This window comes from Camelina sativa, chromosome 15 (assembly GCF_030686135.1).
Source record: "Camelina sativa cultivar CO46 ecotype springtype chromosome 15, ASM3068613v1".
NCBI classification, from domain to species: domain Eukaryota; kingdom Viridiplantae; phylum Streptophyta; class Magnoliopsida; order Brassicales; family Brassicaceae; genus Camelina; species Camelina sativa.
Window position 1 is genome coordinate 16,133,228 of NC_141894.1, and position 23,467 is coordinate 16,156,694.

General features: G+C 32.6%; 4 protein-coding genes and 2 long non-coding RNA genes across 7 annotated transcripts; 4 read left to right on the top strand and 2 right to left on the bottom strand.

Moving 5' to 3' along the window:
* Positions 1 to 2,705: 2,705 nt before the first annotated feature.
* On the bottom strand, positions 2,706 to 4,766 carry LOC104747001 (putative ubiquitin-conjugating enzyme E2 37). Of its 2 annotated transcripts, XM_010468563.2 has the most exons (6): positions 4,526 to 4,766; positions 4,345 to 4,414; positions 4,158 to 4,263; positions 3,870 to 3,968; positions 3,677 to 3,787; positions 2,706 to 3,590 (listed from the first exon to the last, which is right to left on the bottom strand). In XM_010468563.2, exons 1-6 carry the CDS (start codon positions 4,671 to 4,673, stop codon positions 2,874 to 2,876), a joined length of 1,251 nt encoding a protein of 416 aa, XP_010466865.2. In that variant the 5' UTR covers positions 4,674 to 4,766; the 3' UTR covers positions 2,706 to 2,873. The 2 variants fall into 2 exon arrangements, with proteins under 2 accessions (XP_010466865.2, XP_087345768.1); XM_087489642.1 differs by lacking the exon at positions 3,870 to 3,968 and having other exon boundaries at positions 4,526 to 4,747.
* Positions 4,767 to 7,089: 2,323 nt separating this feature from the next.
* On the top strand, positions 7,090 to 8,668 carry LOC147926713 (uncharacterized). Its single transcript, XM_087487176.1, has 2 exons — positions 7,090 to 7,927; positions 8,076 to 8,668. The coding sequence occupies exons 1-2, from the start codon at positions 7,090 to 7,092 to the stop codon at positions 8,666 to 8,668; spliced, it is 1,431 nt and encodes a 476-aa protein (XP_087343302.1).
* A 2-nt stretch (positions 8,669 to 8,670) lies between these two features.
* Positions 8,671 to 10,161, top strand: LOC147926714 (uncharacterized). Its single transcript, XM_087487177.1, has 2 exons — positions 8,671 to 9,006; positions 9,136 to 10,161. Exons 1-2 carry the CDS (start codon positions 8,671 to 8,673, stop codon positions 10,159 to 10,161), a joined length of 1,362 nt encoding a protein of 453 aa, XP_087343303.1.
* Positions 10,162 to 12,800: 2,639 nt separating this feature from the next.
* Positions 12,801 to 14,317, bottom strand: LOC104747004 (uncharacterized). Its single transcript, XR_761067.2, has 2 exons — positions 13,631 to 14,317; positions 12,801 to 13,332 (listed from the first exon to the last, which is right to left on the bottom strand). It is a non-coding gene; the product is annotated as an uncharacterized LOC104747004 (long non-coding RNA).
* On the top strand, positions 13,055 to 14,666 carry LOC104747002 (heat stress transcription factor C-1). Its single transcript, XM_010468566.3, has 2 exons — positions 13,055 to 13,388; positions 13,558 to 14,666. The coding sequence occupies exons 1-2, from the start codon at positions 13,164 to 13,166 to the stop codon at positions 14,329 to 14,331; spliced, it is 999 nt and encodes a 332-aa protein (XP_010466868.1). The 5' UTR covers positions 13,055 to 13,163; the 3' UTR covers positions 14,332 to 14,666.
* Positions 14,667 to 18,236: 3,570 nt separating this feature from the next.
* Positions 18,237 to 19,442, top strand: LOC147926715 (uncharacterized). Its single transcript, XR_015581364.1, has 4 exons — positions 18,237 to 18,373; positions 18,470 to 18,624; positions 18,725 to 18,797; positions 19,205 to 19,442. It is a non-coding gene; the product is annotated as an uncharacterized LOC147926715 (long non-coding RNA).
* Positions 19,443 to 23,467: the final 4,025 nt, after the last annotated feature.

Consider the following 23,467-nt stretch of genomic DNA (forward strand, 5'->3'; position numbering starts at 1 on the left):
TAATTAATTTATAATGTTGTTTAGAATGTTTTTCTGCTTCTTACGTTTTATACAGTTTCTAACCTAATTATATTAAATTTGTTATTAGATAGAATATAAAATTTTAAAACACTTAGTTTTGTTTTCTATAATTAAACAGAGGTATATATCCTATATGGTATGTTAGTGTACATTTTTATGTGTATACAATTTTTTTTACTGGAATATTAAGAATGTGTTGTAGTATGTGTAATATTTTGTAGTTTATATAATAAATAATTTATAAGTTAATCTTCCAAACTATGACAACAAATCTATAGTATATGAAATAAACAAATAGTTGTAGTGTTGGTTCTATAGTCAAAACCCGCCATGTTAGGGGAATCATGCAACATGTTCAATGATTTTTAATTTACAAAAACTCATTATACGAAACCCGTGAAAGTAAAATATAGTATGTGAGGCTAAAAGTCACTTTTTATCAAATCAATTTTTCAAATTTTTAAAGAACAATACCTTTTCACTCACCTCATTATAAAATAAAGAAATAAAATATGTATACATTAACAATTATGTTTGTACCTTTTAAAACACTTAGTTTCTATTAAAAAAATAAATATAAATAGAGTTAATTTGTTTATTAAATTAATTATTTAATACTAATATCATGCCTGTAAATAAGTGTCAACTTCAGGATTTATTTTATATATGTCTCCAAAAATGTATATATAGATGGCCCAATGGCCTTTTTCCTTTAGTAACCATGTTTCCTCTTCTTTACTAGATCTAGTTTTTTAATTGGTCCACCAGCTTGAAAGTTCAAGCTGATCTGTCATGCTCTGGTGAAAAATATACAAGTTTTATTGTATTGATTTTAGAGGATATTTAAATCTTAGATCATGATTTTATCTTTGTAATTAAGGAAACCTTATAGATTTTCTTTTTTTTGTTAACCATTGGGCCACAACTGGCTGACCCATTAGCCAAATTCTTACATTAATAGAAAGCAGGACTCGATCCCTGGTGTGATGGTGTCTTCTACAAATGGACTTACTTCCTGTCTCATGCCACTGCACTAAGGTCACTTCACAGGTATGTAAATAGTTACTAAAGATTTCATATTCTGTTTTTATGTAGATTCTTTCCCACTTCTGAGAAATCAAACAACTCTTAAATCTATTAAGGTATGTAAATAGTTTAAAAAGGAAATCTAAAATCTTTTATTACTCACTGTTTACCCATAATATTTGATAAAATATACCCAATAACAGGATTGGACTTGCCAAATTATAAAGAGAATTTTATGATTACTACCACATTCAAAACTGATTCTTTCTAGATGTACCACATTGCAAAACACCTTTCAAAGACTACCACACATCTCTTTAAAAATGACTATTATAACATTCCCACTTGTTTCTTTTGCAAAACCATTAAGAAGTGTTTTTTTTTGTTTTTTATTTAATATAAAACAACTCTGACGAAAGTTTTTTTTTGTTTTTTTCACTTTTTTTTCTTTCTCTACTTCTTTACCTTTGTTTTTTTATTATAACTACATTAATTTTTTCTGGAGATTTAAATATAATGGTGAACAAGTTTATATTATATATAGACAATTGTAGCAAAAAAAAAATTTAGTCCACGAATATAAAAATGCACAATGTTGAAGTTTTTGATAGACAACATTGAAATTTTAAATGGACAACTTTCATACTCTTACAAATTAAACAAGTTATATGAGTTATCCCAAGTAAATAAATTGTGCACAACAATGAAAATTTTGGTGGACAACATTAAATTTTTCGGTAGACAACATTGAAATTTTTGGTGGACAACTTTAATACTCTTACATATGAAACAAGTCATATTGACTCTCCCAAACTGTATTGGCGGACATAAATTTGAAACAAAAAAACATATGAAATCTGGTATACAATAATTATTGTCCATGAAGTTTGTCATTTAGCTATTTGTCTTTTTGTATTTTGGTTCTTTCTTCTAATATAAATTCATTTTACTTATACACATGATATTTACAACCCATTACATGTAGGTCAGTTTGTCATTTTCTCTTCCTGTTATGGTATATCAGAAAAGGTGTTTTCAATCGTGGTATAACTGGAAAGTTTGAAAGCAAATGTGGTAGATTTAACAAAATTTCCGATTATAAAGATATATACCCACTGGAGCAGTATCAATCTTTCAAGATATTCCAATTTTATAGTAGAAAAATTCCTAAATAAATTGAAAATGAAGAACGCATCTCTCAAGCTTTCGCTCTTGGTTTTCATTCTGGTCATCACATCTAGTAAGTGTTTTTATCTAAACAAAATGATGAAAAGGTTCAATACATTTTTTCTTACTATTTTATTTTTCATTTAATTTAGTTTTAATATAAAATTTATAATGCATAGAAACATCAAGAAAATTTATTACATTCCATTTAACAAAAAAGTAGTGAGGAACTAATGAAGAGATGATGATGTTTTTACATATGCAAATGATGGAGAAGATGTTGGAGCAGAAGCAAGAGAGCTACGTGGAGCTGATGAGAAGAAGAAACTAGAGGATTTCGCCGGAAGTTCAAGTTACGCCGGCGGCAGTTATTCTAACATACCGTGCAAGAAGGACTTCGATTGTCTCTTTACATGTCCCAAAGATGGAATCTGCAATGTTGGCTTAAACAAATGTTGGTGTTTCTAATTTCTAAAAAGTGCATTCTAATCTACTCTTATCAATAAGACTTTATTCATCGATGCTTCATAGAGTTTATCAAAGACATAACAAGATTCCCGTTTACATTTCAAGACTAATAACCATAAGCTTAAGAAAATTTAATTTGAAAGCTTTTGACTCCACCCAAAAAATAACAACAAAACAGTTTTCGTCACTTTTTAACGTCTACACTTGAGGCCTCTTCTTCCTTTTGCCAGTGATAACCTTGACCTTGAAGAGACTGTTTTTTCTTCTTCTCCACTATCATCACTGTCTAGAACAACAATGGATTCAAGTACTGCTTTTTCTTCCAAGACCGAGTTCTCAAACTCACCTCGCCGACTTCTTGCATTTTCATTTTGATTCATTTCCAGTTCCGTTTCAGTGTGCGCAAGTACTACCTTGGTTTTGCTAACTTCACTCAACTCTGCAAGTGGTTTCAATGACAGTTTTCGGCTTAGTCTATTGTTGTCACTCTTTGCAGCAGAAGTTTGAAAACTCGGCAAGGTATCCTTACAGGGCTGCTTCACCCCCAGAGAAAGCTTCTTTCCATTTGAATTTGGTTTCTTGTTTTCTTTGCAGGCAGCTGAAACTCCATTTGTGAGCTCTTCTTCACCATACAAGTCTTTCTTTTGAGATTGAGGAGGCAAGGCAAGAGATAACTTCTTCCTGCTCGTTTTCATCCCATCATTACCAAATGTGTTCGCCTCACCGAAACCAATCACAGCTTTTCTCTTCCCATTTCCATCCTCTCGTCGATCTTTTGCTTCGGTGTCACAACTCACTGTATGTGCTATGCCTAAGGAGGATTCCACTGTCAACTTCAGCTTAATCCCATCGTCATTGCCAGCTAAAATACTATTTCCACTTTCACAAGCCTTCTCATCTCCATGATTCTAAAGAGACAAAATCAACATTTACATAAAAGCTCATCGAAGATTCAGAGTTTATGAGGAATATATAAGTATAACAAGTTATGCACCTTAATTTGGAGGCTGGTGCTGCATCCATCAGCCTTAACCTTAGCATACTTCTCAGTCATCTCTCGTGCCTTATAATCAAAAGTTTGTCTATTGTATTTATACTCCCTGCTCTGTAAACAAAACAATAAACTTTAAAGAAACAAAAGCAAAAAAACACAGAGAAATAAATGTCTAACAAAAGAGTAGACTTACTACTTCACACATCAAACCATCATCCGGATTCGGTTCACCAAGCAACAACCTTATGCTAGTCAAAACTGTTGAGATATTCAAGGATGGTTGCCAAGCCCCCTATCAGAAAACTATATACTGTTATTGTCCCTTTTTATTAACAAGATTCACAACAGGAGCATTCATGTATTCCACCATCACTACCACTGAGTATCTATCTTTCATGTATTCTCTAATAGCAAAGAACTTCAATTTAACAACACATATCAGGCAAAAAAAAAAAAAATGAAAACAAAGTCTCTATCTAACCTTGGGAGGGAGATTTAGGATGTCAAGGCAAATCCGGCCACTGTTATCGATGTTAGGGTGATAAATCGGAGTAGCAAAGGCCACAATTGGTGGCTGAAATGGATATCTGATTTAACAAAATTCACATTTAACGATTGATTCAATTTCTAATCAGAACCAACAAAAAGAATAGAGTTTGATAGATTACCTCTCAGGGATTTGAATCTTCACTTTGAAGATTCCATTAGCATATACAGTATCTTCAGGACCTTCGATTTCTTGAAAAAATCAAAAACCAAAGACGACTAAGAAAAAACTCAAAAACACAGGTTAAATCACAGAGAAGAGGAAGAGATTCATTAATCAGGCGAAATGAAGAAAAAGCTTACGAGCATCGATGGTGGAGAAATTAGATAAATCGCCGGAGCCAGCGGCGGCGGAAGAGAGATGTGGAAACGAAGCGCCATGTGGTGGATCGGTGAGGAGAAGCTTTAGCTCTTTGTGCATTCTCATGCTTAACCTCGCTGCTTGAGCCATTGATTGAGAAAAATAAATGTCTTTCTTCTTCGTCTTCGTCTCGACAGCTTCTGATTAAAAAAAAGATTTGGGGGCTAAAGTGATTTTGGCACTGGCGGGGAACGATTTTTGGATTAAAAAATTCTCAAGTCCCAATAATTTATGGGCCCAAAACTAATTTGGCCCAAGACTATCTAATTGATTTTAGAGAAAATAGCATATACATCCACTTTTTGTAACTTTAATAATACATACACCTACTTTTTGTTATTTCTATACTTTGATCATGTAAAATTACAGATTGTCCCCTAATCAAACTAAATTCAATTTTAACTCTCTTTTCAATTCTAATATTTATTTTTATTTTTTTCTTTTTTTCTTCTTATTTTTCTCTCTATTTTATCTTTCTTTTTTAATATTTTTTTTCGTCAACATTTGTTTTTCATTTTAATAAAAATATTGATCTTGCGACATTGAATACACCAAACATAGAATAGAAAAGACGACAAAAATTTAAAACATTTTTTTTTTTAGATTTTCTTCTACGAGTGATCTACGAGATTTGGAAGCCTTCTTGCTCCTTCCACCATCAGTTGTACCTGTAGCAAGTTAGGAAGCCTTCTTGCTCTTGTTGAGCGCAATCTTTATGGCTCTCTCGACTCTTCGAGCATCAAATTTCGCTGATCGGTCAGACGAGCCAGTAGAGGGAGACTCAGTCACGACGACAGACTCAGGATCATGATCGGTGAAAACAACAGAAGAAGCACTCTTCTTCTCCATATCTTCTTCCGGTTCGCTGGATATGCGCACAACCTCAGCGAACGATCTTAGGACACGATCAGCTTCAGATCCAGTCTCTGACCGACTAAGAGATCCAAAGAAACCTTTCTTCTTCGGATCTTCTTCCGGTTCGCCGGATATGCGCACAACAACTTCACTTCCAGTTTTTACCATTTCGCCGATTTTTGCCTATTTTCTCTCTCTCTTGCTGACCAATTAATATACATGGTATATTTTTTGATTACCATGTATGTAATTTATAAATGGATTAAAACTACACCAAAATAATCAAAAAAAAAGATTGAAAATTAAATGATAAATGATTCATAACAATTTAGAACCAATGAAGTTAGATCAAATTCTCCTCTCATGTATATATATCTAGACACATTGTTTAGCTATGTCTACATACAGTTCTAGAGAACGAAATATGAGAACTGTGAATTTAAAGAGTCTTCTAAAACCTTAAAACTATCTCAATTTTTGGGCTGTGAATAGATTTTTTTTCCTAATGATTGTTGTTAAAGTAATAACCTCTTTAACATATTTGATCATCTCAGTTTCACCAAAGATTGAAAATTTGAAGTGATGTTGTTGTCTTGGAACATCTAATCACTTGCACAATTTTATATGATAAGAAAAGTCAAACATTTACCTTTGTGTACCTTACATAAGCTCCAAAAACATATAACACACAGAAAAAAAACGAATACAATACAGATGAACAAAATAAATTGTTCAGGGCCGGTCTAACAAAAATGGTGGTCCGGAGCGAAATTTTTTTTTTGAACATTTTATAATTTCGGTATTAAACTCACATATTTTTAACTAAAAATCCTACCAAAAAACAAACAATAAAGTAGCAAATTCTTGAAAGAAAACAAAAAAAAGCTACTTAATTTTTTAAAGTATGATCTCTTTAAAAGAAATATAAACTACTCATTGTAATTTTTTTTGTTGAGTTTTAGAATTCTAACCAGTCTTTTTAAAAAAAATATAAAAAAGAAAAGGAAAGTCAAAATATGCTCACACAAACAATTTTATTTGTTAAAGTATCTATAGATTTTGAATTAGGAAAAATTCTCAAAAAAACCCAACTAATTTTTATTTGGACGTTTAATACCCAATAGTTTTTGATTGGAATAAAAATATCTGATATATTAAATTAGTGTCAAATAAAACATTATCTTTAAATCTATGCAAAATTCCAACACGGGATTTAACAACCGTCAACGGCCGTTAGGGAATTACTAACTAGTGTTAAATTTCAGTCACACATGTTTCAATAGATATATACAATATGTTTCCGAAGATATTACAATTTGTTGGTGTAGTTTAGTGGTAGCTGGTATGTTTTGTTATTGATTTAGCCTGGGGTCGAATCCTGCTCTCTCTGCTTTTTTCGTTTTTTTGGTTATTTTTTTCCCCTGAAACCGGTTTTAGTGTTTCACCTTCCACCACCGTGTCCAGCAACATAACAAATAACATAGTCTAGTCGTAACAACTAAACAAATAACATAGCAATTTTTTTTTGGAGGATGGGAATGACCTCATTTATACTGCGGTTTACGCCTCAAATGATGAGAAAGAAAGGAAAAATTTGTGGTGTTCTCTTCGTAATACAGAGGCCAATTTTGGTTTATCAAACAGGTCATGGATGGTTAATGGGGATTTTAATGAGATTCTCTTTCCAGCTAAAACCTCAAATGCTAACATTGTTTGTTCTACAAGAGGAATGAGGATGTTTGGTGATTGCCTAGCTGATTTAGGTCTCTTTGATCTTCCGTTTAGTGGTCCTCATTTCACTTGGACAAATAAAAGATCAATAGATCTTACTGGGAAGAAATTAGATCGTTATTTGGTGAACAGGTGTTGGTTGTCAAAGTTCCCATCTAGTCATTGTACCTTTGAGGCTCCAGAGTTTTCAGATCACCCACCTTGCTTTATTCAGCTCGTCACGCCTCCTCCTTCTTATGGTATCCGTCCTTTTAAGTTTTTTTCTCTCTTAACAAAGCATCCAAAGTTTTTGGACTATGTGTTTGAAGCTTGGGTTCAGGCTGGTGTTCTTGTGTCTACTCTTAAAGACTTTTGTTTCAAGCTGAAAAAGATGAAAGGCCCTATGAAGTCTTTGATGAGGGATAATTTTAGTGACTTAGAGAAGAAAGTAGTTGAGGCCCACTCTAAGCTTGTTTCCCTTCAGCTGTTAGCCTTGAATGATCCTTCTCCAGTCAATCTTCAGAATGAATTATTAGCGAAAGACGTGTGGATGCATCTTAGTCATGCTGAGGAATGTTTTTTCAAACAGAAATATCGTCTCACATGGTTAGGTGAGGGTGATTTTAACACTTCTTTCTTCCATAAGGTCTCTATGGCCAGAAATGCAGGGAACGCCATAAAACTCTTGTTAAAGCCAGATGGTTCTGCCACATCATCTCTCAAGGAAGTTCATGAGCTAGTTGTAGATCACTGTGCTGGAACTTTGCAGACAATTAAGGGTCGGTTTTTTTCCTCATTTGCATGTGTTTCTTGAATCTTTGATCCAATCTACTTGCTCGATGGCACAACAATCTTCTCTGTCCTCTCCTTTCTCAAATGAAGCAATCAAGACTTGCCTGTTCAAAATGCCTCTTAATAAAACTCCAGGACCAGATGGATTTCCTGTTGAGTTTTTTAAGTCGGCTTGGTCTATTATTGGGCAGGATTTAACAATGGGAGTGCAACAATTCTTTCTGGATTCTTTTATCCCATCCGCCTTAAACTCGACAAGTCTTATCCTTATTCCTAAAATTCCAGGGACAGTTGATGTGAGGGATTTTCGTCCTATCTCTTGTCTTAACACGGCTTACAATATCATATCTCGGCTTTTATTAGACAGGTTAAAGTTTCTTCTTCCTGATCTTATACTTCCTAATCAAACCGCCTTTATTAAGGATAGGCTACTATTGGAGAATGTGCTATTGGCCTCAGAAGTTCTGCAAGGCTATCATCTTACTTCAGGTGAAGAAAGAATCAAGCTGAAAGTGGACATTTCTAAGGCCTTTGATTCGGTCAGATGGGACTTTCTTCTTAGCTCTCTTCATGCTTATAAGATTCATCGGGGTTTCATTAAGTGGATTAGAGCATGTGTCTTCCTCCCTTCGTTCAGTGTTAGTATTAATGGGGTTTCTTCAGGCTTTTTAAAGGAAAGACAGGTTTGCGCCAAGGAGATCCGTTATCCCCCGTTCTGTTTGTTATGATAATGAATGTGTTATCTCTAATGTTGAACAAAGCAGCAGAAGAAGGTTCTTTCAGTTACCATCCTGGTTGTGAGGATCTTAAGCTTACACATCTTTGTTTTGCGGACGATTTATTAATCTTCTTAGAGGGCTCTGAGCACTCTTTGAGAGGAGTTATGTCAGTCCTCTCAGAATTTGAGGAAATGTTCAGACTGGGAATGAATATTGAGAAGACCTCCATGTTTTGTTCCGGTTTAAGTCAGAGTAGTTTGAAAAGGTTGCATTTACTATTCAATCTGAAGCACGTCTCACTTCCAGTCAGGAACTTGGGCCTTCATTTATGTTCAAAAAAACTTTCGGTAAGAGATTGTGATCCCTTGTTGTCTCAAATAAGAAAGAAATTAAACTCATGGACTCACAAGTTTCTGAGTTTATCAGGAAGGTTAACACTTATCTCTACTGTTATTTCGGGCATTATTGGTTTTTAGAATAGTGCTTTCTTCCTTCCGAAGCAAGTTATTAAGAGGATCAATAGCCTCTGCAGTTCTTTTCTATGGCGAGGCAAGATCGATTCTCCCTCGGGCGCCAAAGTGTCATGGTATGACATATGCTTCCCTAAGCTAGAGGGTGGTCTTGGTTTAAGGAACATTAGTAGTTGGAATGAGACTTGTGCCTTGAAAATTATTTGGATGCTATTTTTTAGAGCTGGTTCTTTGTGGGTGACATGGATTAGAAGTAAGTATTTTTCTAAATCTCCTCTGTGGACGCTCAATGAGAAAAATGTTGCTTACTCTTGGAATTTTAGAAAATTACTTAAGCTCCGTCCCAAAGCTCTTAAATTTTTAAGCATCAATATCGGCAATGGTGATTCTACCTTCTTTTGGTGGGATCCATGGACTCATTTTGGTTCTCTCTACCATTTTCTAGGCTCAGACGGTCCTAGTCTATTAGGGATCCCTCTGCTTTCAACTGTGGCTGAATTGAGAATTGAAGATGGTTGGTCTCTCCCTAATGCTAGATCAGAGAGACAAGTTCTTCTCCACTCTTTACTCTCTACCATTACCATGTCTACTTCAAATGATACTCCGGTTTGGGCTCTTGATCATATAGCTTACAGGTATTTCTCTTTAAAAGTTGTGTGGAATGATGTTAGGATTTCAAAATCTGATAAATCTTGGGCTCCGCTTGTTTGGCACAAAGCTGCAATCCCAAGACATGCTATAACCACTTGGTTGTTCATTCTCAATCGTAATCCTACTCTTGATCGTTTATCTACTTGGAGTTATGATGTTGAGTTAGACTGTCTCCTTTGTGGGTTAGGCCATGAATCACGAAATCATATGTTTTTTAACTGTGCATTCTCTGCTGAGGTTTGGAACTTGATAACGAATAAGCTTCAGATTTCTACTTCTCTGGTTTTATGGGATCAGATCCTTTTTTGGCTGCCAAGGTCTTCAGTTCCAAAGCACAAAAAAACTTTCTCCCCTTCAAGGATGGCAGGGTGCGATCTATGAACCATGGCGAGAGAGAAATAGGCGGTTTCATGATGGTATCTCGCTATCTGCAGTTACTCTTACAAAGATCATTCTTTCTACCATGGAGGATAAGTGTAAAACAATGACTCAGCTGGGCTTAAAACATGAGATTTCCATTCTTCATTGCTGGATTTCCTAAGGTTGTGTTGGTTTACCGATAGTTGCAAGAGCTTAAGTTTATTTTCAAAATTCCTTTTTTTGTTCCTTGGTCCTCCTAATATTACGTATACTAGTTCTTTTTCTATTTTCTGGTTGTAATGGTTCTATATTGCTCTTTGTATATTTTTAATAATTTAATTAAGAAAACCCTTTTAAAAAAAAAAAATCAATAACAAAAACAGGCAAAGGAACCAATATACTGATGACTGATCAATGGCAGCGATTTCAAAACGAACCATTTAACGTGTCATGGTTGTTGTTTGTTGGTGTTTGATATGTCTATCAAATGAACAAGGCTGAGTTAAAAAGAATTATAAGTCTATAACCAACTTGAAGAATGATTTTATTTGAAAAAAAAAATGATTTTATAAATTGACAAATTTCTTTTAAAATTATTAATCTTGCACTCTCTTTGGGGTGCTCTTTTTCTCCATGACGTATGAAATGATGTATAATCGACTACTAAACTATCTTATCCGTACTACATCAATGTTTTTTTATGTGCGATTATACTTAAATTATGTTCTGAATTAAACAACGTAATTAATAAAACAATCCAGAAGAGAGAAAAAAAACACTCGAGTAGTGGAGTGTGAATCGCCAGCTAAAAATATTCTATACGTGTCAAGTCATTACTCGTTCCTCTGTCACTAGCCAGTGCGGACCATGTCAGTATCCCACACACCCACACGCTCGATCGTCCTCTCTTGATAATATCTCGCAATGGCTGGGACCAATTAACTTGCCACCTAAGTAAAACAATTGACCTAAGGCTTTTGAGGCACCTGCATGGGTTCCATATTTGTCCCGTGACAGTAGTATGAAAGCAAAACAGGAACTTACCACGTTATTACAAGAGCCATACCACGTCACCGTCTCAGTGTTTTACTTTTACACTATCTTACTCTCCTTTATTTCGTTAGGGACAACAAAAGTTATGAAGTGGGGGAGAGATGTCTCGGATTACTTTTTTTTAATTGGTCCTCTCAATATATTATAAGTAATCATAATAGAAACATATAAATTAATTGTAGGTTGACAAATAACTTAGTTAAGATACAAATTAGTTGACAGTCTTGAATTTATTCAAAAAATAATTGTAATCAGTTGTCGTAATAGAGAGGTAATTAACTTATCAATCTTGACTACTTTTTTATCTACTACATTCTAGTATTTTTTCGGTTGAAAAAAAAATTCACTATCCATTATATCAAAGTTGCCCTTAGGTTTTGATATTGTACATTGTACTAATACTATTAATCAAACAAACAAAAACTATAGCTTGTGTGGATTAGCTACCCTCATTAGGCGATCAGAGTGATATTTATTGATCAAAACATAATTGTAAGATTCGATTTAAAAAGAAATCTTTGCCATAAAAAGAAAGGAGACAACAATTAAAAAGAAAAATGAAAAGTGGAGAAACTGTCTCTCGCCTATACGAGGAGGTCATTGTCTCTTAGGCTCTCGAGGATTAAGGACCATGCTTTGATTCAATAAGTTGCTGTATTATTCTAACTAAATATATTATTATAACACACGTAATATGTGGTTAGCATTTGACCCACGTCCCCTGAATTAAGTCTAGATTAATTAATCAGTATATAATTAGGAAAGTTTTATTTTATACTATAAGATTTGCTATTGGATTTCTCGGTGGTGGCTTAAACAATAAACAATAAAATAGTACTGCCTTTGATGCGTGTGATTTTGATTGGAACTAAGGGTTTTAATTCTTAACCAAGCAATCTTTTGTCCATTGAAGTTGTTTATAGTATATGCTTATGGAATTTTTATTTATATAATACCCCTATAATTAGATAACTCTTTGCAAGACACTTGTGTGGCTAATTTATTCCAGAGTCCATGGATATGTATACCAAAATAGTGAGCTTTTGCAGATAGAATAGTGTGTCTTTGACCACCATGTTTTGTTTTTTTTCAACTATATATAACACCATCATGTTTACTTGGCATTTAGTGTTGTAGTTTGCAATAAATAACGACTTGAGGAAATGTCATTAATTAGATTGTCTTAATGATATGCGACAAAGAAAAAAAGATTGTCTTGATAATAATATTTCAGGATAAATTCGAAGGCATATGATATGGTCAGTACTTTTTCAATTTGTACTCTTTTTGAGATATTTTAAGTTAAAATCTGGATATATATGTACATACACTAAGTATTTAAAATAATTATAAATATTATATAATTTAATTAAAAAAATATATTCTCTCTTTTCACTTTCTAAGATATTTTTAGAAATTTATCTTTGCTTCACCTAAATTTGATTTTTACAAAATTTTATTTAGACTACAAACCAAATTGAGTGGGGGTGTTATGTATTCTTTTTATATCTCAATAGCTGATTCCTACAAACAAAGATCACACTATAGTCTATACTTTATAGTTTTCATGAGTAAAACGATCGATTAAAAATTGTAACACAGCTTGATATGCATATAATTTGACTAGATCAAAATAACTTGTCACATAAGAAAATAATATATTAACAAAACAAAAAGGGCAAAAAAGACCTGAAGCTTTGGAGGACACCTGCATTAGGTCCCACTAGTTCACCCGTGACACCGTAAAAGGAAAACACGAAGTCGCCACGTTATCACAAAAAGCAAGCCACGTCAATACAGTCTCACTGTCACAACCACTTAAACTTACTATTTTTCACAATATAAGATCCTATTTTTTTTGTTTATATAAACCCACCAGCTTGCTCCTTAATTTCTTTACGAACAACAAACATATAAAGAGATAAAAAACGAGAGAGAGAGAGAGAAAGAGAAAGAAAAAAAAAATAGATATGGAGGACGACAACAGTAACGCCAACACCAACAACGTGATCGCACCTTTCATAGTGAAAACTTATCAGATGGTCAACGATCCTTCGACCGATTGGCTCATCACTTGGGGACCTGCTCATAACAGCTTCATAGTCGTTGATCCTCTCGACTTCTCTCAACGGATCTTGCCTGCTTATTTTAAACACAACAATTTTAGCAGCTTCGTTCGTCAACTCAATACCTATGTAATTCATCTTTACTCTTTCTTTCTTTCTTTCTTTTTCGGATATGGTCAAAAATTCAGAATATTGGACCTAAACTCATACATCTTCTTGACAAAATCGAAACAGAGGAACAATACTTTCTCTTCCTATACTAATTTGTTTGTTTTTTGTTTTTTCTTTTTTTCTTTAGGGGTTTAGAAAAGTGGATCCGGACAGGTGGGAGTTTGCAAACGAACATTTCTTGAGGGGACAGAAGCACTTACTAAGGAACATAGCACGTAGGAAACACGCGCGTGGGATGTACGGTCAAGATTTGGAGGACGGCGAGATCGTGAGGGAGATCGAACGGTTGAAAGAGGAGCAAAGAGAGCTAGAAGCTGAGATTCAGAAGATGAACCAAAGGATCGAAGCGACTGAGAGGAGACCGGAGCAGATGATGGCCTTCTTGTACAAAGTCGTGGAAGATCCTGATCTCCTCCCTAGGATGATGCTCGAGAAAGAGCGGACAAAGAAGCTAGTCTCGGACAAGAAGAAACGTCGTGTCACGATGTCCTCCACTGTTAAAGCAGAGGAGGAAGAAGTACTCGAAGAAGACGAAGGTAGGGTCTTTAGAGTGATTTCATCTTCTCCATCTCCGTCCTCAACGGAGAATCTTTACCGGAACCATTCTCCGGAGAATTCGTTGGGGTGGTGTGTTCCGATAACGCAACAAGGACAGTTTGGTAACTACGAGACCGGGTTAGTAGCAAACTCGATGATCTCTACGTCCTCGTCTTCCACGTCATCATCGTTGACATCGACGTTGTCTTTACCGGAGAGTGTAAACGGTGGAAGAGGAGGAGGATGCGGGAGTATACAAGGAGAAGCAAGGTATAAAGAAACAGCGACGTTTGGAGGAGTGGTAGAGTCAAATCCACCAACAACACCGCCTTATCCGTTTTCGCTGTTTCGAGGTGGCTTTTAGCTTTTAGCTTCACATGATATATGATCTTCTTATTATGGTTCTTTGTATTATTTATTTAATTTTTGGTTTTTTTTTTTTTGTTGTTGTTCTTCTAATTATTTTTGTAAACGTATAACCAAGAAGAAAAATAAGGACAGAAAGATCGATATAGTTGTTAGGTTACATGACAGGGGGAGATAGATAGAGTCAGTAGTCATCGATTATAGAAAGTTTGACAGTATATAATTTTCCAATTATATTTTGTTAAAGTTGATATGTTGACTTTGGTTTGAAGCATTTTCCAAGTGATTTGTAATTTATTCCATACTTTTGTAATAAACAACAATTTTGATCTTCTTTGGTGTGTTTTTTTTTTTATGCTTTTTAATTGAAGTATTAAAAATATCTTCTCTTTTGTAATAATAACAAAATATGTTTCACTTTTTTACACTTTAGTTTCTTTTTGTAATATATTTTAATATTAAATAAAATTTAAATTTATCCAAATGACTTTCACTTTTTGGCTAATACTTTACAATATATTAAATTTAATGATTAAATTATAAGCACATGCATAAATTATATCCCATATATAGAAGATAAAGGTTTGTATCTAATGGCTTCGAGGATCAAAGAGAGGAAACAATTTTCAGATGCTTTTGGAGTGTTCGAATATGAACAATAAATAATATATGACAAAGTTGAAAGATATTGAACAATAGTTAAGGAGAAGGAAAAAGGCTTAAAAGCTACGAAATAAGAGCCTTGGAAGAAATTTTGAATCCTTTCTTTGTGTCACACAATGAGAGAATTTATTTAGAGTTCATCTGATTTTGGTTTAGAGAAATTATATTAAGGGAAAAAGATAGTCAGCTACATCAACTATACCACAATACATGACCACACATGCGAACTTTAAAAATATATACTCAACTACATGAAGTATATGTATTGCATAGCCACATATACCAACTATATGATGACATGTGCTCAACATCACGATCATTTTACTCCGGTACACCGTTTGTCGGAATTCGGTATTAACCAATATTGACCGGTGTTGACCAATATTGACCAACAAAAATATTCAAATTTTTTATTTTTAATTTTAGAAACAAAAATAAGAAAATTCTTTTATTGAATTATCTAATGTGTTCAAAAATTAACAAAATGTTTATATTCATTATAAAATTATATTTTGTATATGTTAATTATATTCATCCAGCCTTATAATAGTTAGTTTTTTTTATTGCAAAACTTAATAAAAGTGAAATAAAAAATCATTAATAATATTTTCAGATAATAAAACTTTTATTTTACCATGAGTATATAACTTTTTTTATATAATTCTAATGATTTTGACATGTATTGGTTTGGTTCTAAGTATTTTTTATTGTAGAATATATTTTTGTGGTTAAGAATATTAAATAATATTATATATGTATTTAAATAAACTATGTAAGAAGTTGATGTTTATTAATTAATAATGTTAAAATAATAGGTTTTTTATTTGATTCACTACAACAAGATTTTTTGGTTTGAGTTTAAGTTTTAATATCTTATGAATGATTTTTATTTCAATTTTAATTAAGTTTTGAAATTGAAAAAAAAGTAACTATTATAAAACTGAATGAGTGAAACATAACAATATATCTTTATATTAGATACAAATATATTTTTAATTATAAAATATCATAGACGATTCCTAAATAATTCAATTAAATTTCTTATTTTGGTTTCTGATTAGATGATTCCTAAAGAATTTTGTTATTTTTATTTCTAAATCTTTTTTTTTGAATTTTTTTGTTGGTCAACACCGGTCAATATTAGTCAACACTGGATTTCGATGAACGGTGTACCAGAATAAAATTGTTGTGATGTTGAGCATATGTCATCATATAGTTGGTATATGTGACCATGCAATACATATACTTAATGTACTTGAGTATACATTTCTAAAGTTGGCATGTGTGGTCATGTATTATGGTATAGTTAGTGTAGCTGACCATCTTTTTTCCTTATATTAATAGTCACAATGAATTGAGGAGACATGTTTGAGAAGACCTAGCTTATGTGTCCATTCAACGAGTTATAAAAAGTTCACGTCGTTGAGTTGTTTCTCGAATATTACTTGGCAAAAATTTAGCCAACGGGATTTTATTGGTTTATTTTGGAGAGAGGGAAAAAAATAGGAGACTTTTAACAGGGCTAAGTAGATGTATATATGTGGTTAAATGTCTTTTACTGAGCTATTTCGGATGAAAACGAGGAAATAAATCATGTAAAAAACCATGTCAATGTTGAGCCTCACTGCTATCTGAAAGGTAGGCTTAGAATCTCGCTATCTGAAAGGTAGTTTTCTCTCTAACCATGCCATGTGAGGATGTCTCCTAAAATTTTAAACGTTGATCCATGATTTTAACCTCACATGTCCATTAAATTGTATTAGAGACCAAATCCATACCACTCGAGCAATGGGTATTGCGAACACAATTTACATATTAAAATTTTTTGACTATGTAAAAAATTCTCTACATCACCTCATCTACTATGCCGGCATGAAAGACGGTTTAACCTGACTATGTTTTCATTCACTGATTCTAGGTCAAACAATCTTATAAGAAAACCTTTTTTGTATTTCATAGAATGATGGAAATGTGGAGTGGACTATAATTCTAATACATTACTTATCTTTGAGATTTGACTTTTTCTCTTTTGACACTTGTTCAAAACATTTGAACGGATTGTTTATAGACTAGTTTATTGTACCCACATGCCCAAAGCTGACTAGTAAACATTGCAAATGTATTTGCCGTGGTTATGGCGACACTAGTCGGATGGTAAAACAAGTCAACGAGGCACCCACTCAGATTCAAACGTACCCCCAACCCAACACGACGCTCCACCACTTTCACTGTCATCTAAAAATGATTTTATGTATTGTTAAGTTTTGAGACGTGACAGTTAGCCACGGGACTTTGGTCGGCCCAAAACGTTTCGAACACTCATTGGGTTAGTGAGTGTCTTAAACAACGATTGATCTTAATTGGACCACCTGATGTAACACACTAGGACGCGTGTCGGTAGCAGATAGTGGCAAAATCTCTTGTAGATGTGCTGATCCCACACTTTGATTGTCGGCTCTACGATACGCACACATCATGCAAAGTAACTATCGCATTTTTTTTGTAGTCCATGACTAATTGATTAGCTCCGGTAATATACTGTTTTTTAGGTTAAAATACCACAATAATATTTTTTGAACTTGTAAAGAATTTATTAAAGTTTCCTAACCTTTCATCATTTTTAAAAAAACAATTAAGTATTTATATACTAGTTTCTCTACATGTCTAATCTAGTATGGTTGATTTTGAATGTTAAAAAATTGTTTGTCATATACTTATAATTTCATCATTTGTAGACACCTACTAAGAAAAAATTATATGTGATGTAATTTTGATTTTTTCTATTTATTTATTATTAACATTCTATACTTTCCTTTGAAGTTGTTTGCCAAATATTTCTCCAACTTAACAGATCAATAATTAACATGCATCATTACTTAATAACGTTTTCTAATGTTTTTTTTTTGTTGCAAAAAAAAAATATATACTGAACGGTCCTGTTTTTCAACTATCCATTAGAAAACGCAGGAGTCCTTAGTATTTTAATTTATTCTATTAATTAGTTAAAAATAAACTATTGGTTATGGATTAGCTAACCTCAAATTAGTAATTAGTTGTAACATCCGCAAACCGGATTATGCGGTTTTGGTAGGAGTGTCGATCGACACCCTTGTGGCATCGATCGACACCACTATTTCTGGGTACGTCGGGTTTGTTTTAATTTGCGCTTTTGGTTTGGTTGGTTTGGGTTAGTTATCTAAACCGAGTATATAAGTGGAGAAGCGACAAATTAAGGGTTTTAGGGTGTCTGGTCGCCGTTTGCAGAGATAGAGAGAGAGGAGAGAGCCTATTGTGGTGTGAAAAAGATTAAAGGAAAAAGAGCAGAACCGTTAGGGTTTGGGAGGAAACAGTTTCGGCATATCAAATCGTTCTCAAAGGTAATGAAATTTGGTAGGTTTATTCCCAAGTCTTTCATAGTCATTCTCCTTTTTACAGAAGTAGTTTTGGATTTAAACTCGATGAGTTATTGGCAGTTTCGTGAGTCACGTTTTCTTATACGCGAGTTGGAACCATCGGGGATTATAATTGAGATCGTGGTCTTGTCTGGTTCCTGATCGTGCTGAAATTTTGTGGGAAGCTTCGTGACGTCTAGGGATAGCTTTTCACCGGAGCGATTTGTTAGTTAACGGTTGGTTTTCATTTTAGGATTTCGTCTTTGAGATTGTTCTTTTCTGATGTTTCTGTCCAGTTTTGCTATAAGTCGTTTTTGGTTGTGTGGCTTGTTGTAGGGCGTTTCTGGGCTGTTTCAGACGTTAGGAGGGTCTCAACTGGTTGTATTGGTTGTTATAATCATTTGATAAGGTGAGTGCATGACCATGGCTTATCTAAGCCTGAGAATCCTTTGTTTGCTTGATTTGTTGTGTTTTGTGGTATTGTTCTTGCTTGTGGTGGTTGTGTTATGGTTATTATAGGTTCCTGAGGCTTTTGGGAGAGTTTGGGACAGATTGTAGGCGGATTGGAACGGAGGTTCGTCGTTCGGATTCGTGCAGTTCGCATCTGCGAAGGGAGTGTCGATCGACACCAGTTAGGTGTCGGTCGACACCATGTTGCTTGTTTCGTGATTTTCCTGGTTTGTTTGTGTTTGGTTGTCAGTTGTTAAGCATTGGTTTTTCAGTTGCTTGTGTGTATAGCTCAGTAGATGGGAGGATTGCCTCACTAAGTATTTCTGATAATACTTACGCATCTTAATTGTTGTTTGTGGTGTGCAGGTTTGTGTTGTGGAATCATGGCGATGAGGAGGAGGATGATCTAGAGTCTCGTTTGTGTGTTATTGGATTGTTGGATATGTTGTTGGAACCTTGGATAGAGATATGCTAGGTTGATGGATAGAATGCTTAGGATTGTTATTGTATTGATGTTGTAATGGTTTTGTATGGTTGGTATGTTTCCACTGTGTGTACTGGTTGTTATTGGTTTAATGAGGAGTCGTGATTTGGATTGGTTTAATTTAATAGTATAGGCTGCATAATTGTTTATATTGTATTTAATTATTAAAAAAAAAAAAAAGTCGGGTTGTTTCATTAGTATAGTATTTCTGGTCCAAATCGAAGGTGTAACACTCGACAGAAATGGAAATATATGTTTAAAAAGGGCAAAGACAGAATAGTTGAAAGTTGAGAAAGGGCGTATAGCCATGTCTTGCCGATTGGAGGAGGTCACTGTCTCTTAGGATCTAGCGAATCAAGGACCATGCTTTTGATGCTATAAATTGTTGTTTTATTCAAGCCATGTATAATTTTGGATTTTTTTATAATGCACCTAACATGTGGTTAGTGATTGACCCACGTCCTTTTAATTTTAAATCTACATACTTAATTGGTAAAATATTTTTTGTATTAGGATATTGGGTTTCTTGGTGATGGCTTAGACAATAAAGTTGTGTATCTTAATGTTGATGTGTGTTAGATTTTGATTGGGTTAGAGGTTTTAATTCTTAACCAAGCAATCTTTGTTGTCCTCTTGAAAAGTGCTTTCTTTTAGGAAAAATGATTGTCAGATACGTCAAGTATATGCCAACACATCGCCACACATACAAACAATATAAATGTTTTATTAATTACACGAACTATTGTCATTACATACGAACATGCATAAACAAACATGAGTTATGTGTACAACACCATAACCATCTAATTCTGATACTTTCTTTGCCGGAATCCGATGTTGACCGGTATTGACCAGCGTTGACCGATATTGACCGGCGTTGACCAATTTTTTTTTTCATAAACAACAAAAATCAACAAAATAATTACATAACTTTACTAAAAGATTATATAATAAAATTTTACTACAAAATAGTATAACATATATACATTTTCCTTTTGTAAATTCAAAAGTTAGTTTTAAATTTTATACCATACTAGAATTTGCACCCGCGCACGCGCGGGATTTTAATTTAAAATATTTCTTATCAACAGAAATTGTTGAGCTCAAATATAATAATTCTAACTTTTGAGTATAAATATATAACTTACTTTATCCAATGATATACAACATATATAATTTTTAAGATAATATTTATTTGTTATATCTATTTGCGATTTTACGTGGGATTTTAGTTAAAAATTTTATCAGTAAGAATCATTGCTACTATGTATCATCCAAACATTGATTAAATGAATAAAATGACCTTTTGACGAAAAAAAAGAATCATTGAATATGAATATAATTTAAAGATTAAAAGATAAATCTATATAAATGACGTACTTATTTTACTAATCTATATATAACATATTTTGTTTGGTGTCGCAATAATATTGTCGACAATCTTTTGACATTTTATCTTTAAAAGAGTTCATTCCATATTCATATCCCATGAAAACATAATTTTAAAAATTCTAACGCCAATGTCGATCGTTAACCTAATTATAGAGACCATTTAAACATATTGATATCCAACATTAAATGTGAATAGACAAAGTTTCATGAATAGTTTGACTGCTATGTCGCTACAATGAGGTTGTCCAAATGCATCATCTGTCATAATATAATTTCAGACTAAGTAAAAAATGCTTAAATGATGAAACATTTAAACCCCACAATGAATATCTATTCATTAATCCAAGCTACATATATTTCTAAAATCTCATATGTTATTTGCAGATGTTAATATTGTGATGTAACCCCATCTTCGTCTTCTAAAAAAAGATATAGTGTACTTTAAATATGTTGTTTTTGCCAATATTTTGGGTTTTTTTTTGTTTTGAACAAAATTCCAATGTTTTGGGTTATATTTGTTACATATATTTTATATCATGTTATAAAATTGTATCTCCACCTTATGAGATATGCTACACAGATCACATGCCACTTTTTGTAACGGTTTGCATATTCTTTTTTCTATATTTCCTGACCATTGATTTTGTTTTTTAGATAGATTATTTCTTCAAAATTCTTTTTCATAGTTTTCCCAAAAAAAAGTATGCCCCTTTGTTTTAGATCAAAACTTTTAAGTTAAGTTAAGTTAAGTAATTAATATTTTCTTTCTTATAAGTAAAATTTAATAATAAATCTTTATGGTATATGTTTCTTAGAAACTAATGTTTCACTTCAATTTTATTTTCAAGTTTAGATTTTTATAAATACAATTACATAACTTGTTTTTTTTTATTCCACCATGCATTAAAATTTTTACTTACATTCTAAAACCCATTAACCTATTCTAAATTTTGGAATATAATCATTTTTTGGTTATAATTTTAGTAACAATATTATTACTAAAACAAATTTATAGTATTATTTTTACTATTTTAAAATTTTCATTGAATTTACTTAATTCATTTTTTAGATAGTTATTAATTTTGTAATTTACTAAAAAATATATTATTGTTTATACTATTCTAAAATTTAATTAATTTTAATTAATTCGTTTTTTATTTATTTTTAACTGTTATAATTATAATTAATAAATATGCAATTAATGAATATTAAAAATATTTTTTTTTATGCAAAAAAAATAAAAGAAAATTGATTAGGTGGATGCTGATGTGGAGGAAGGAGAAGTGAGCAAAGTTAACTTTATATATATAGATTATATTTATTATATACAAAAGGGAAATGTATATTTGTTATGTACCATATTTATATTTGTTATATAAAAAAGGAAAATGTATATTTGTTATAATACTTTGTAGTAAAATTTTGTTATATACAAAAGTTTCCTTTTATATAACAAATATAATATGATATATAACAAATGATGAGACATAAAATTTTTTCTTAAAATCTTTTGGCTAAAAATGTTCATAGACTTTTTATAATTGAGTCTAATTTGTTTTTTTTTTGTCAAAGTATATTGCACCCTGCTATATATTTAACCTTTGATTTACCATTATTTTTATATATTTGTTATATAAAAATATTTAATAGCATGCTACATAATAAAATATAATAGGGTATACAAATGATATGGTATATTTGTTGTATTATTTTTGTAGTAAAAATTTATTATATAATTTTTTAGTAAAGTTATGTAATTTTTTTAAACTTTTGTTTTTTGTAAAAAATAAATAAAATTTTTAATTTTTTGGTCAACACCGGTCAACATTGGTCAATGCCGGTCAACACCAGATTCCGGCAAACAAATCATCGGAATTAGATGGTTATAGTGTTGTACACATAACTCATGTTTGTTTATGCATGTCCTTATGTAATGACAATAATTCATGTAGCTAACAAAACATTTATATTATTTGTATGTGTGGCTATGTGTTGGCCAATACTTGGCGTAGCTGGCAAACATTTTTCCTTTCTTTTATGAAAACAAGCTTATGGAGGCTTTGGGTTCAGGGGCAGAGACAATGACCAAACACATGGGTACTATCGCATTATGTTGTTTTATCGCATTCATACACAAGACTTTCATCTGTGCGTATTGGCCAACACATAGCCACACTTATAAACACATTATGTTTTTTTTTAAATGTGTTTTCTCCTAAAATATACAAAACGACGTCGTTTTGTAGCTCCACGTGGCATCCTAATCATCATCTAGTTAACGGCACAGTAACACCGTCACACGATTTGTGGGTTTTAACCGGATTTATATAGTTCATGTAGGATATTCAAATTTTGTTGTAGTTCATGGAGGAATAGGCACAGATGAAAATATTGTGTATGAATGCGATAAAGTAACATAGTTTATGGGGGAATAGGCTGTTTTCCCGTCAAACACAAATACAAAATTTTTTTGATGAGGGTAAATGTGTTTTTTCCTTAATAACCATTAGGAAAATTTGAAAATTTATCCAAGTCATATGACCTGCCTTGCTTGTACATAGGTCCGCCACTGTACTCTGATGAAATTTCAAAATCAGTTAACTTTTTTTCTTAAAAATTAGATTAAAATGATTATTAACTTTTGTCAAAGTTGTAGACATTTATCTTTAAGTGTAAGGTGTCTCGTGATATAAAAATAGAAAGATATATTTGATTCTTGTTTTACCGGATCAGGGCCGGTCCTAAGATTAGTG